This window comes from Spermophilus citellus, assembly GCF_964194105.1.
Source record: "Spermophilus citellus genome assembly, chromosome: 5".
Classification (NCBI taxonomy): Eukaryota; Metazoa; Chordata; class Mammalia; order Rodentia; family Sciuridae; genus Spermophilus; species Spermophilus citellus.
The window spans coordinates 162217939-162234033 of record NC_138186.1 but is presented as its reverse complement, the minus strand read 5'-3'; the positions used below and the strand labels follow the sequence as shown (position 1 = coordinate 162234033).

The 16095-nt window shown below is 32.8% G+C and overlaps 1 protein-coding gene across 1 annotated transcript in view; it reads right to left on the bottom strand.

Moving 5' to 3' along the window:
* The window catches only part of SCAF8 (SR-related CTD associated factor 8), an 85545-nt gene that overhangs the window by 34970 nt on the left and 34480 nt on the right, over positions 1-16095 (bottom strand). The window contains 3 exon segments of the mRNA XM_081294659.1: positions 2301-2431; positions 3839-3992; positions 8127-8288. Of these exon segments, the coding sequence (XP_081150785.1) occupies positions 2301-2431; positions 3839-3992; positions 8127-8288 (447 nt within the window).

Genomic DNA, 16095 nt, shown 5'->3' with positions numbered 1-16095 from the left:
GTCAAAGTAAAAAAGATGAAAAGTCCAGTTTATGATATTAAACACCAGTCACTGAAGGTCTTATTATGATGACATTTAAACAACTTGCGGGAGAATGAAACCATATGAATATACGAGGAAAGACAGTTTTCAGTATAGGAATCACCAAGTACAAATATCTTGAGGCAGGATTATAAGTAGTATAGGTAAGGAATGGCAGAAAGGCAGGTGTGGGTAGGGTGGAACAAATCAGAGGGAAAAAGAAGTAATGAAAGAAACAAATAACACTAAGGAGGGGTCAATATAAACAAAACACTTATCTCTAATTTAGAGAAAATGATGGACTGGTGATGAAAATAGAAGGAAACAAGAAATCAAGTTGAGAACATAAAAAGGTTAGTGAAGTGACTGTTACAGCTTTTACTGAGTCAAACAGGGAGCTATTGAGCTCACGAGAAAGACTGTAGTAGAGCAAGGGTGAAAGCAGCTGCAACAAAACAGATAATAATGTAGCTCAAGACTAGTAATGAGGTAGTGAGAGTCAATGGATTCAGAATATAAGTAGACAATTTCTTTCTAGGGCCTCACACATGCTAGGCAAGCTCTCTAACACTGAATTATATCCCCAGTTATATAAGACTTAAGACATCAGATATGATGAATTAAAGAAATGAATCAAGGATAAGTCACTTTGAATCTGATGGGCTCCATGTTTTTGAGCTCAAGAAAAAGAAGCATTTCTGAATTGATCTCTCAATGCAAAAAATAAAGCAAGAAACTGGAAGGATACTTATCTCCAACTAATATGAGAAATATGCAGGTGGAGAAGGTTTTGTTTGAAAGACTGAGAATCCACCTTTTACTCAGGAGTCTCTCTGTTTACATAACTCAACCTCGGCATCCCTTTCTTACCTATACTTTAAAAACAAACTGTCATTTGTACAAAAGAACTTTCCCTGAAACAATTATTTAAGCCAAGGCATTATCCCTAATTTTGAATTTCCAAAGTTTTTTATTTTTCTCAGGATTGTTATTCATTTTTCATTTAAATTATATTCATGTATTCCAATTATCTATTAGACTTTAGGCTTCAAGAGGCCAAAGAATATGTCTTGTTTATCTTGAATACCCTACCGCAAAGCCCAGGAACTCAAACACTGTTGAGTGCTATCACTGCATCTAGATAGTGCAGTAAGAAAAATATATAGGACATAGGAACTTAAAGCAAAGATACAGAATTACCATTAGTTACAAATAATATGATTTAACTGGAAAATGAAATAAATTGAAAATAGAAATTAGACTGGCACTGGAAACAAAAATCCGATCTACTCAAATATATTTACAGAAACCTACAAACTATGAAGAAACTACATTTAATAAATTACAAAACCTAAGATATAAACAATAAAGTATAAATAACTAAATATTGTAAAGATATCTCTCCCATACACACACCTCAAATCAATGGATAAACGTAGCATGATTCTCCTCTGCTCCTAACAGCAGAGCCACAGCAGTCTGCTTTCTATTCCTACAATACAACACACTATTTCCCATCTTCAAGATGTTGACACATGCAATTTTCTCTGCTTCCTGTCATCCCATCCTGCTAGGACTATTCTCAAAAGTCTCAATTCAAATACCAGTTCCTCAAAGCGCATCTTCTGGGGCATCCTTTCTCTAGTTTTCACCCCTAGCCCAACTTGGTAACTATATACACTTAACCTTTTCTAAGACAATTATGACTACCTAAAGTAATTTTGTCATTTTTTTATTGTCTGTCTCCCCTAAGACACCTATCCCTAAGATAAAAGAGCACCCCATCCATTTTGTGACTGGGGTTGCAATAGCACCTAATAATGTTTGGCATAAACTAGTGCTAAAAATTAGGATTCTGCCAAACAATTTTTTAATAAAATATTTATTTATTTAGAGTGGGGTACTGGGTATTGAACTCAAGGTTGCTTTACCGCTAAGTTACATCCCCAGACCTTTTTATCTTTTTAATTTGAGACAGAGTCTCAATAAGTTGACAAGCCTGGCCTCAAACGTGCAATCCCTCCTGCCTCGGCCTCCCAGGTCACTGAAATTAAAGGCATGTTTCACCATTCCTGGCATAAAAATTTTTAATGACATGAGAGTAACTGTGATGAATTACTAAATGAAAAGTGGAAGCTATATAGAGAGTAACTTATATAGTGATTCTATTTTCAGAAAACTAAAAAAAATACTTATCTCTAGGTGGTATATTATATAACAGTACATTAGGAAAATAATGAATTATACATCGTTCTCAACATAAGAAAAAACCTGCTCACCTGTTGGCCTTGAGGACTTTGTAAGATCTGAGCAACCGCCGCAAGTGTATCTGTATTTGTTATCTGAGATACCCATGGATCAGGAAGGCCTTGGACCACATTAGCTGGAGTAACAGGTGTCACAGGTGTTCCTTTTTAAAAAGACATCACACAGCCCACCAAATACAAAGTAAATAAATACAACTTGAAAAAGTTGAGGAATTTGTTCTATTACTTTTATAAAACATAGACAAATGTATATCAATATTTTTATTTTTATTGTCAGCATTTAGAAAAACCATTTTTAAATCCTTCATGTAATTAGGTTTAAAAAAAAAAAAAACAACCAAAGGGATTGTTCATACTTCTCCTCAGTGAACTAAGATAGTACTTTAATAAAGTGTACGTAGCAGCATTAAAAACTGAGCTAAGAGTTTAACGAAGCTTACTTGGGAGCCATTAAAAACATTATGAAGGGGCTGAGGTTGTGGCTCAATGGTAAAGCACTCGTTTATTAGCACGTGCAAGCCCTGGGTTCAATCCTCAGCACCACATTAAAAAAAAAAATTAAAGTATTGTGTTCAACTACTTCAAAATAAATAAATAAATAAATAAATAAATAAATAAATAAATAAATAAATAAAAAACATTAGAAGACATTCAACAACATAAGAAATAAGAAAAATACAATTTTGATGGAAACAGAACTTACAAAACTATTTTTTTTCAATAAATGCACAAAAACTAAATGTGAATGAAAATGTTACCAAATTCAATTCTTGGAATTATGATAAAAATTTTTAAATGTCATTTAAATACCCTAAGAAAACATGATTTTGAGATTATTATTAAAGCATTCTTGGCATTATCAAACAATTTAAGGTTCTTTGTAAAGATTAAGTTAACCTCATTTCCTGTAAATATAAAGTTGATTTATATCAAGTGTTAAGAGGTTACAGACAACCCAAATAATCTGGAAAAACCTAAATGACACACTCATTTTCCAAAGTTCATTATATTTATGTTTCTTGGGATTAAAAAAAAAAAAAAAAAAGCTTTCAGAATGAGAGAATTATACAGAAACAACCAAGGCTGGCACACGCCTGTAATCCCAGGGACTCAGGAGGTTGAAGCAGGAGGATCACAAATTTGAGGCCAGCCTCAGCAACTTAAAAGGACTGGACGAAATGGTACACACCTGTAACCCAGTAATTCAAGTGGCTGAGGGAGAAAAATCACAAGTTCAAAGCTATCCTCAACAATTTAGCGAGGCCCTGAGCAACTTAGCAAGACCTAGTCTCAAAATAAAAAATGAAAAAAGCTAGGGGGATAGGGGATGTGGCTCAATGATAGAGCACTCCTAGGTTCAATCCTACTTTAAAACACACACACACACACACAAATACATGGTTTTATTTTTCCTTTGAATTATATTTTCTTTCAATTATCTAATATAGCATCACAATTTTCCAATGGTGTAGAATTGTTATTGTACATATGAATAACCATGTGAAAATATGAGAATATTTAGAAATCAAATCTATATTGTAGCAATATACCTGGGGTGTTGCTCATAGCAGCAGTAGTACTGGCCAAAACAGGTGTGACAACTGGAGGAGGAATCCCTGCTGCCATATCCAAAAGCGGTTGAATAATCTCACTCTTAAATACATTATTCTTCTGCCATAAGTTTAAAACTCTCACTATTTTACTCTAGAGAAAAAAAGAAATAAGACATTTTGATTTTTTGCTTTCAAAACATTCGTATAATCATTTCATAAGGGCTTTTAGGGTGCTGGATGGGAAGAAGAGATGAAAACACTTCTGGGGTACTTTCTACCACTGAAAATTTGTTTCTACCATTTTGCATTTGCTAATCTTATCTCAGTTGAAGGGGGAAAACATTAGTTTTAATAGACATACAATATAAATGAAAGCTACACTTAGCTGAAAGCAGACACAACAACTAGTCTCTATCTCCCACACAATTCTAATGAGCTTAATTTAATACTATGGTTGCCTATAGAACTGTATTAAGTATTCCAAACAGAGTTAGGATTCATCTCAGTACTAAATTTAAAGTTAATTTTAACTTTGTCTCATAAAATGTTTATCTTTTGAGCAAATAAGTAACTTCAGGACAAAGTCCTTTACTAATGTGACTCTTACAAATTTTTATTTTAAAAACTATTTAAATATAGGAGAGGGCATTTCTTCGTATAAGAATTTAACCAAGGGCTGGGGATGTGAGCTCACTAATGGAGACATGCATAGCATGCATGCAGTCCTGAGTTCGATCCTGCCATCAGAAGAAAAAAAAAACCAAACATATTTATAACAAAATTAATCCTTTCTTTCAGCACCACATAAAAATAAAGATACTGTGTCCACTTAAAAATAAAAAATATAAAAGAGAATATGTCTCAAGATATTCTACAAGATATTTCTAAGCACCTTGTCATAAATTCTACTTCCCTGTTGATGCTTTAAACCAGAGACATACACACTTCTGTCTGAACAGAATGTGAAATATAACCTCTCTTCACTCTCCACCTTCCCCCTTCATTATTCTTCCCTACTCTCCCCTTGTTGCATAATGCCAATCCCATAACAGCATTACTTAATGTAGCTCACAGAATGTTAAATCCCATTATAAATGAATACTCTACATTTATTTATTTCACTTACCATAATCGGAAAAGCCTTTACCATTCTATTAAAAAAAAAAGCCTGCTTGCTACTAACAAGCAGATTTACATATCTGAACCATCTGAGTAATTTTCTTTTTCTCTTTCTCATAGGCCCTTTAATAGCAGCATTGAATCCAATTTACTCTTACTCCCCCTAAAGATCCTCAGCATTGCCCAACTCAACTCAATCAAATACATATATACACAGATATCTCAAATTTTTGTTTTAATCTCACCCTTTTCTAGATCCCTTATGTATGAGTACTTCATATTTTTGGTAAGGCTCCACTCAATCATATAACATTCATGTAGCTGCTATAAAATTCATGAAATACATGCTATCTACATAACCTTTCTCATTAACCTTGGTCTTAAGCAAAAGTGTCAATTAAAAAATATATATTTGTTAAACCCTCAGTTCCCTTATCTATAAATATGAGACTGTATACCATAAGTATTCTTGGGTTTCTTTTCTCAATTTCAAATTGTATCAAACTGTTTAGGTTGACCAGTATTTTGAAGGTCTTGAAAATCTTAACCACTCCCATTGTGAACATCTTGGCAGAGAGCTATATCTTACTTACTACTTACAGTTCTTCTTATAGCAACACTATAAAATGGCACTTCACTTTAATTATGCATACCCTAATCTTGCTCCAAAAGAGATTAAGTGAAATTTCATTCAATTGTAAAATTCTGTTTAACTGTATTGTTGCCTATCTCCTGTTATATTCTGAGTATTATAAACACAGAACCTATAAAGATAGGTATCACCAACTTCTATTTCTTGGATAATTCTGAAGTCTAAAAGCATAATTAATAGTATTTAGAGAAAACTTGATAATCAGAAAAAATTCTATATATCTCCATTGATTGTAATAATTTGCCCTAAAGCTTCAGATTTACACAAGCACAACAATATGCCCAATTAAGAAGAATGTCTCTCAGCCTGGAGTTGTGGCTCAGTGGTAGAGTGTTCGCCTAGCACCCCTGAGGCACTGGGTTCGATCCTCAGTACCACATAAAAATAAAATAAAGATACTGTGTCCACTTAAAACTAAAAAATATTAAAAAAGAGAATGTCTCAAGATATTCTACAATGTTTTTTTTTAAGTAACATCAACTGGCCTGTTTTTCTTAAAACCTTGCTTAATGAAATACAAATATTTCACACAGAATATACACTTAATCACCATTTCATTGATACTGACACTGAACAATTTGATTCACAACTTTTTAAACACATAAAAGTTTATTGTAAACAATAACCAAGTAGATTTGGTACAAATTATTGTGGGACTCCTTAATTAGGGGGAAAAAAGAGGGTATTAATATGTATTCAAAAATAGCACTAATTAAATGAATAAGTTTTATAACAGTAACAGACCAATTTTCAGAATAAAGATCTGGTTTATTTTTAAGCTCCTCGTACTATTATGTTTATATATTTTTAAATTATGTCCAAATCACATTAATATGCAAATTTTTCAAATGAAACATAAGAAAATGACACAACAAGGAGGGCGCAGTGGGTGCCTGACTATAATCCTAGCCATCTGGAGGCTAGGGCAGGAGATCACAAATTCAAGGTAAGCCTTGGCAAGACAGCAAGACCCAGCAATAAGGTGACTCTCTCAAAATATAAAAGGGGCAGTGGGGTGTTGGGGATGCAGCTCAGCAGTAAAGTTGGTACTAGATCAACCCCCAGCACAAAAAAAAAAAGAAAATTACACAACAAATGTTTAATAACTTCAGATTTGACAACTACTTCTTTATAAAAGATAGGCACTTAGAAAGTTCTGTGCCTTACACAAGAATCAACCCAGTTTCTAAGACATTTACCCATCATGTTATTCAAAATAACTACTACCTAACAACTATCATTCTAAAAATCTACATACATACACATAATGCCCCTCATTTATTATCGAAATTACAGCATTAATATAATCTTACTTCCTAGAGTTTTAAAAAACAAAAAGGCCCTATTCCATAAACACTTATAAAATAAGAGATATTACATTATGAGATACACAAATTGAAGACTGATTTGTTCATTGTAACTGACAGAAATCAGAGTCCAAATAATGAAATTTCTAAGTCAAGATGTTGAGTTACTTTTTAAAATGCTGATATAAAATTTCAAAATTGCAAAGTGCCTATTTTAACAGTCAATTAAGATGGGCCACTTAAAATCTTAAACATTCTTTCAGCCTTTCTAAGTATGGAAGTATCAAAATTAAAAAAAAATTAACTGTCAAGAAGTTATATCCAAAAATAGTTCACTAAAAATATAACATAATAAATTTATCTGTTATCTATTCATTATAACAAGGTTTTCTTCTTCTAGCTCAATATTCTATTTTAGCTATTAAAAATAAAACTACCTATAATGATAGTTTGTTCATAACTGTTAAATCCATGTGACTGATATCAGTATACCTGGGTATTTGTGATGGCAACACTATTATTTGTACTGCCTATTTTATTGTGTAAAAGTAACCTATGAAATATTGTCATATTTTATATATAAACGTCCTTTTTAAATAAATAAAACTACCTAGAAATGAGTTCCATTAGTCTTCACCCATTCTTACCTTTTGCTAACTAATCAACATTGCATTCAACCCTGTCAAAACCCACACCTAAATGTCCAAATCAGCATCAAAATGAGTAACCTAAAATTTAAGGGCAAATATAAAAATAAACAACTCTTTTTTATTCTGCCTTTGGGTCCAAAACTCTTGTTACTTGTTAATTACAGAATATGTACATATTCAGATTTCAAAGATTTAATAGTAATGGTTTCTAACACTTTTAATAAAATTGTACCATAACAAAACAATTTTGATATACAATTACTTTCTATAAATTACTTGGCAAAACCATTTTCCATGAACAATGAAAAGGAAAATATCAACTCAAACATCACAATCCTAAAATAGTCCTAGATTTGAATAAGTGCTTAATATAATTCCAAAAGATATTGTAGCCAATTTCTTTAACAGCAGTTGCTTCAAATAAATTAAAACCTAGCAAAAATCAACATTTTTTCACTCATCAAGGAATTCTAAGAACAAAAAATGAATGTGGATATTGTAATGATTAAATATTTGAATTTAGAATAATCTAAACACCAAGCAAAGCAGCACCATACCTTGTCATCCCCAGGACAACGATATAAATTCTGAAAAGTGCTAATGATGTTATTACTAAATCGGGGTGCGAACACATCCTTTTCTTGACCAAACTGATGTCGGGATTGTCTCACAATGGAGTCAATAACATAAAGTCCAGGTACCTTGTATTCTGGTTTACACTGATGAGAAAAAGAGTGGGAAGGGAAGAAAACAAAGGTAAAAATCATCATAAATCCTTTAGAAGTACATAAACACTGCTCATGCTGTAATGAATATTCAAACACTGAGTATTCCACACCATATGTCTCTGGAATGGCATTTTAAAGAATCTACTTTGGCTATGTTCCTCATTCAGTTCAACTGTCAGTCATCCAAGTTCCAAAATAGTACTGCATAACTGATTTCAATGAAAAAAAAAATTATAAATAAGGTATTGTTATGATATTTAAATTTGCATAATGATTTTGAAAAGCTACAGAAAGAAAAAGCAAATTAAGGACAGGACTCTAAAAAATTCATTGCCTACATGTATTAGATTTCAATATAAAACACATAACAAAGGGTTTCTAGGGCTGGGGATGTGGCTCAAGTGGTAGTGTGCTCGCCGGGCATGTGCACGGCGCTGCGTTCGATCCTCAGCACCACAAATAGAGATGCTGTCTCTGCTGAAAACTAAAAAATAAATATTAAAAAAGTCTCTCTCTCTCTGAAAAAAAAAAAAAAAAAGGTTTCTATACTAATTCAAAAACAAACAACAAATGGCAAGTTATACCATTCTAAATACACGGAACCCAAAGTTTCAAACGTTTTTCAAATACCCCAACTATAAGAGATAAGACATTACCATTATAATTCTGGGAATTTATCCTATGAAAACATTTTTCAAGAACTCTCCTGGGTTATTTCTCAATCATATTGTGAAATTATAAGTCCCCGACTTTTTAACTACAGGCTTTTTTGTCCTACAGTAAGTAAGTCAACATAATGAAGAATTCTTCTTTAAAAAAAAAAAAAAGAAGCTTATTTCTCCTATTTTTGTTTCCATAACAAAAACATAAAAAAGACTGCCTATCAGCATATATTAGAATAAAAGAAAATTATGGTTACAGAGCAAGTTCGTTTTTTAGTAGTATAAAAGCTTAAATATTTTCACCTAAAGTTATTTTCTGGCACATATGACATTAAAACAAAACTGTATTAGAAGAATGTTCTTGGAAATCTGAGTATTATCACTGATACAAGAATCCCCAATCCAGGCTGGGGCTGTAGTTCAGTGGCAAAGTACTTGCCTAGCTGGGTTTGATCCTTAGTACCACACAAAAATACGTAAATAAATAAAATAAAGGCTTCCTGACAATCTACAACTACCAAAAAAAAAAAAAAAGAAAAACCCAAACCCATCCCTAACACACACACACACACACACACACACACACACACACACACACTCTCTCTCTCTCACAGAGATTCTAACTGGGATTTTCAGCCAAAACAATGATTGATTTCATTCTTCAAAAAGGCTAGGTGGCATTTAGTTTGTTCCTTAAAACCCTTTTTAAGAACCTATCTGGTAAGGGTCTTTATTAAGCTGGAAAAAATGCAGAGAACTTTAACTGTAATTCAAAGAGTCTGTTAGGAGAGATGTGGGCTATTACATGCTTGAAGTATTTCATAAAAGAGCAATAAATTAATGTTTGGACATTAAAGACTTAGAGTAAACTGAAGGATCAAAAAACTTTGTTTTGAAGTTTCTGTTTTTAAATGTCTCAAGGAGTTAAGGCTTTCCCTCATGTCCAAAAAACTGACTTATTTTTCTTCACTTTATCCATCTAGCCAAGGTTAACTTCCTTTCACTATCATACATTCAAAGAATTAACTATCTACCCTAGCTTCCAATACCCATCAGTAAATAAAACTTTCTAAACTTAATGAAAACCAGAACATCCACTTTGGTAAATACACACACACATACACACTATTCCCCAGTGCTAGAAACACAGATCAGTGCTTAATAATTATTTACTGCCCGGCATTTAAACTTTCCCAAAGGCAGAAAACAATCTAATACATAATGCATTATTTTACACAAATGATTATCTTGAGTAAGACTGAACAGAACTTATGCTGATAAGAGTTTTAAAAATTAATGTATGAGTAATACAATAATTAATGTGGTGTCTTTTTAAAAAAAATTAGTATCCAAACATCATTACTATGTTGGGGTTTTTTTAATATCTTTATTTTGTTTATTTTTATGTGGTGCTGAGGATCGAATTCAGTGCCTCACATGTGCAAGGCAAGCGCTCTGCACTGAGCCACAACCCCAGTCCCAAATGTGGTTGTCTTTTTTAATCTTTTCCTTTTATTTATACCAAAAATTCTGACCATAAACTTAATTCAGAACAATGATGAGTGTGTGCTATAAACAATTTCCTTTCATGGCCATCTGTGAAGATTCTAAAGCTTCAAAAATATATTAGCAGATTTATTAGTGAATAGTAACACCTAAAGAAAAACATTCTTTCTTCCAGTTACCTTCTGACATACTCTACACCAACATGTTGTGTCTCAGAATTTTTTATACTACTGCTTTGGATATTTTTCCACATAAGAGGGCAGAAAAACGATTTAAGTACAATTTAATATTTAAATATTAATAACTTTAAATAACCACAGCAAATTACGTCAAAGAAATATGAAATTTTGTTCAAATTTTTATTATATTAGACTGATAACAAGAATTTCTAAGTCTGTCCAATGGCAGGGCATGTTATATTTTGACTCTTGAAATAATTTTTTAAAAACTGTATTATGCAAAATATTTACAGATATACCATCTTCAAACAATATTCTAATAATTTCCAATTTCCCATGCTTCAGAGAAAGTCACTTAGAAAAAGAAAGGGAAGAATGACTGGAGAGAATGCACCTTTAAATATACTTGTGTGATTTTCATGCTGCCATCCAAATTAGCATCTGCTGCTATCATCAGGCAGAGTTGTTTAAAAAGAACTTTCCAGGCCAGTTGGACTACATATGAATCCTATTAGAATTTATGCTGCCACTTTCAACTACTAAAAGTTGAATGTAAAAACAGAGCTGGAACAGTAAAAAAACAGGAGTAAGGGGCTATACGTGCAAAACACTGCATGATGCCGATGGTAGCCATGAAAGAAAAGAGGATTCCCAGGATATAGTCATGCATGAAACCATGAGTGATTTTTCTTTCCTCTGTACATTGAAAAGTTTGGATTGTGAGCTGCCAACATTTAGTGGCGCTAGCAGCAAAATTCCATTATTTCTAGCTTGTATAGTAAACACAGATTCTTAAATCACAGAGTAGACTAGGTGGGAGCTGCAGTGAAAATAGCTTTTTCCTTGGCTTAAAAATATTTCCTTTGTGGGGCTGGGGCTGCAGCTCAGTGGCAGAGTACCTGTATAGCACATGTGACTCACTGTGTTTGATCCTCAACAGCAGCACATAAAAATAAATTTTAAAAAAGTATTCTGTCCATTTACAACAACAAAAAACAATTTAAAAAAAAAGACTTCCTTTGTGTCATGGCACACAAATACAGTGGACTTTTCTACTTATCTTACATTAAAAAAAAAAAAAAAAAGCTAACACATGCAAAAAGAACAATAACATTGACAGGTAACTAGCAAATATGATCAAATTCACCAATGATAAGAAGTGCTCCAAGAGCTTTCCAACTATTCTAGACATTCATACCAAGATTTTCTTGCTGTTTTGTTTGTTTGACCCCTGTAGGTTATTTCAGGAATCTCTACATCCTACCTCAAACACACATATATTACAAAAATAAGTATGATTTTTCAAATTATCTACCTTCCTGAAGATTCTAATATTCATACAATATGGGCCCTAATTGCAGCTTCATCCCTATTTGAGGAAAAAAAAAAATCATTGCTTAATCAGTGTTTTTAACATTTTGGGAGTGTTCTCTAATCTTGTACACTGTGGAAGTTTACCAGGTGGTTCCCTACACCTTCTGAAGCCTGTTCATAGATTTCTTCAGGTATCAGTAAAATTACATTATTAACTTTAAAATGTATACTTGCATTATTTCTCCCACAGAATTTAAAGAGGTCAGTATTATGCCAAAGGCCACATGGAAGAATTTTATAAGAATCAAATAAATTCCCTTCTGTATTTAAAATAAGCTTGCTGTTTAGGAGACAAATGACTATTTTACTGGATTATTTATCAAGTAAATTATAAATTCTGTTATACTCCCCATTCTATATGAAGCAATGATAAAAAGAAACAAAGTTGCTTCTCTATTAAATATAAAGTTGTTTAGTAAATAATTCACTATATATCTAATGCCTTCCAACCAGATTGCAAATACAATCAAGAGAGAGATAATGTGTCCTTCAAGTTTTCCCCAACTGAGTTTTCTAAGCAGCAAATTACTATTAGTTGATGATTTAACACTGATCATGATCATTTTAACTATAAAATTTACAGTTTAATGTACTGTCAATTAAGGAATTCTAAGAAATCATGAGAAACTTTATATATGTTCCTTAAGTGTTTCCTAAGATTTTGTTTCCTTTATGTAAGATAATAACTGGTTTATAGCCTAAGAATTCATACTATGGGGTACCTATAAAGTCTACAAACCTAGGCTAATTAACATAATAGCTACACTATTAAAAAAAACAACAGCAGCATTTCTCAGACTTTATGGATATCCAATATTAGTTTAGTAAAGATTCAACAGGAACTAAGCATATAATAATACTCTTAACAGAGTCTATAACATCTTTACTGCTAATTCTGAACGAATCTATGTAGTATTTCCTAAGAAAATAACAGCTAAGAAAACAAATTTGGTAAGAGATATTAGTACAAAATAGGAAGAAAGATCAAATGATATTTTCTCTTGGATGGCCAACTAAATACTTTTATGCTATTTTCTAAACTTGTAATAATTTAAATTCCAAAAGCATGGAAGCTCTGAAATTCCACAAAAGCAATATGCATTTCCACAACCCCTAAGCCAGAATAGGGGTAATCATTAGCCCATCTTCACAGAGAATCTTGATCACACCAACAAGGAAGCAACAGATGAAAGGTGATTAGTTCTTAACTGATGTGCAAGCAGTGTCACTGAGGGATGATGAGAGGAGAAAGATGACTTTAAGTAAGAAAAAAATATTACCTTAGCTCCTGACAAGACACAGCTAAAAAAAAAATCCAAATTTTATATACATCTTTGTGAAATATCTGAGGTTGGACTGAGGTGATGAAACATTTAATTTGAAGAAAAGTAGTAGTAATCAGAAAACAACCTAACATTTTAAACATACTAGGGTATGTTTTACTCTTTAGTCATAGGAATTCATTCTGATGAGTCCTTAGGAGTCTGAAAACAAGTTTTGTTGTTTCCCAGGAGCATTCTACTAATGAGCTATATCTCCAGCCCTATTTATTTGTTTGTTTGTTTATTTATTTACTTATTTTAAGGCAGGACCTCCCTAAGTTACTGAAGCTGACCTCCAATTTATGATCTCCCTTTGTTAGCCTCCCTCAGTTGCTAGGATTACAGGCATGCACCACCACAGTTAAAAAACAGTTTTAAAGCTGACTGAAATTTAATTCCTTTTGTGAAGGTAATTTATTAATGTCCTTTGAAAATAACCTCACTAGATTAGAAAATTTAAGTATAATAATACCAAGAACTGTCAAAGACGAGGCAGGGGGTGGGGGGAGACGACACACAATCTCACAGATTGCTAGTGGGAGTGTAAATTAGTATAACCATTATGAAACTAATTAAGCATTATATAACAAAGTAGAAGAAATGCATATTCTATAGCACAGCAATTCCACTCCTACACAAATATAACATGCACTAAAATGCATATATAAGAATATTCCCAGCAGTACTTTCAGAATATCAAAAAGTAGAAAAGTCACACCCACACATATACCGCCTCCCATGTCTGTAAACAGTAGAATGGGCAAGCTAAAGCTTATTTGTAAAGTGTAATATATACAACAATGAGCAGTAACTAATATTGCTAAATAGCCAGGCATGGTGGCACACGCCTGTAATCCCAGCAACTTGGGAGGCTGAGGAAGGAGGACTGCAAATTCAATAACAACTCAGTGAGACCCTGTCTCTAAATAAAATACAAAACAGGTCTGGGAACGTGACTCAGTGGTTGAGTGTCCCTGAGTTCCCCAGTACCCCATCCCCCAAAAGATCTTGCTATACAAAACATGCAAAAATCCTAAACATATTAATGAACAAAGAATTCCATTATGTGAAATTAAAAACTACATTAAATCACTTTTAAGAATTCATAGTTACACTTAAGACAGTATTATATCACAAGTCTATGAATATAAAATATCTTGCACTTGCATTAAGATATGAAGTAGCAACCATGCTTTATCAGAGCTATTTTTAATGATAATATTCTAGATTCCAGATGACAACTGAGAAACTTTAAAAACTGGTTCCAGGTACAACAGTAAGGAAACTCTATTTTCAGGGCAGGGGTGGTGGTGATTGGGGGTCTTTTTATTAATGGAGTGGGCTGAATGTCTCTATGATTTTGTCCAGATAACTGAAGAACCTAACCTAAGGTGTGTGTGCACATGACATGTGCTCATGTATGAATTTGGATTTTTAGAAACTTCAGTTCTGATATCAACTTTGGACAGTTTCCCAGTTCACCATATAGGGTAGGTATGGTAGAGAAATTAATAGCCATACTGGTCTAGAAAAAGTAAAACAATTTTTTTCCCACGTATACAGGGGTAATACACAGTATTAAATATATAAGGTCTTATATATGAGGGTTTGATCACAAAAACTGAAAAAAATGCACTTATTTTAAATGAAACTATAACACCAAGCAAAGATGTGACTAACATAAGAGTCTGACTATGGTTGCTTGGGTGGAGGATGTGATCAAGAAGAGGCACTTAGGGTGGTAGGCACATCAATCACAGTTTGATTTCAAATAAGTAGAAATTACACAGGTTTTCTCTTTGTAAAAATCCAGCTATATATGTTGTTTTTCTGCACTTCTGTGTGTATATGTGTGTGTGCGTGTTTGTGTACTGAACAACACAAATTATATAAAACATCCATGGTTTCTTAAAAACACACACACAACAAGCCCAAGTTTCTCATATTGTGATGACCCAGGAGGGCAGGTCAAGATATATTTGAAATGCAACTTACAGACTGAGAGACTTAGAACTCATCTAAAATACCCCAGGGCAGAGAAATTTTAATAAAAAGCGCATATGCAAGTAAGAATATGGAAGTCTGCTCCTTTCAAACTATTTGTGCCCCAAAGCCCAAATCTTCATGTGCACTATCCCAAGGGTAAGGCAATACCCATGATAAAAGTCCATCATTACAGAACACTGCACCCTACACGAAACAAAACAAAAAAGGTTAAATAAATGTAACTACCTTTCAATGTGGACTCTACCCTTCCTCTGGGGAAATATCACTGGGCAGAAAAATAAATATACTAAAAGATGATAAACTGTTTTGGCTTCATCTAAAAAATTTATACCCCTACAAAGAATCAAATAATGGGCATAAAACTACCAGATCAAAATCTTTCATTATGTAATGCCTAAAGTGTTTAACACAATATTTTCATATATTATTCACTAAGTAAATGTGTGTTACAAGATCAAACCACATTCCCTACTCTCACTGATCTAACAATGAAGTAAAAAATCTGAAGGTTAATCACAGTCAAAAACTTATAAATAATGATAATGGTGGTTCATATAGGGACTATTATTAGAGACTAAAAAGATAAAATGTTTTGCTGACCTGTGGTATTGAAGAGAAGCCACATACCATCTAAGTATATGACTGAAACATAGTATCCAGATTGTAACAAAAGAAACAGTTCTGAGTAATGACATTTAATCTCACTCTGAATTTAGTGGACAAATTCATTTGTAGTACTCATGTACAA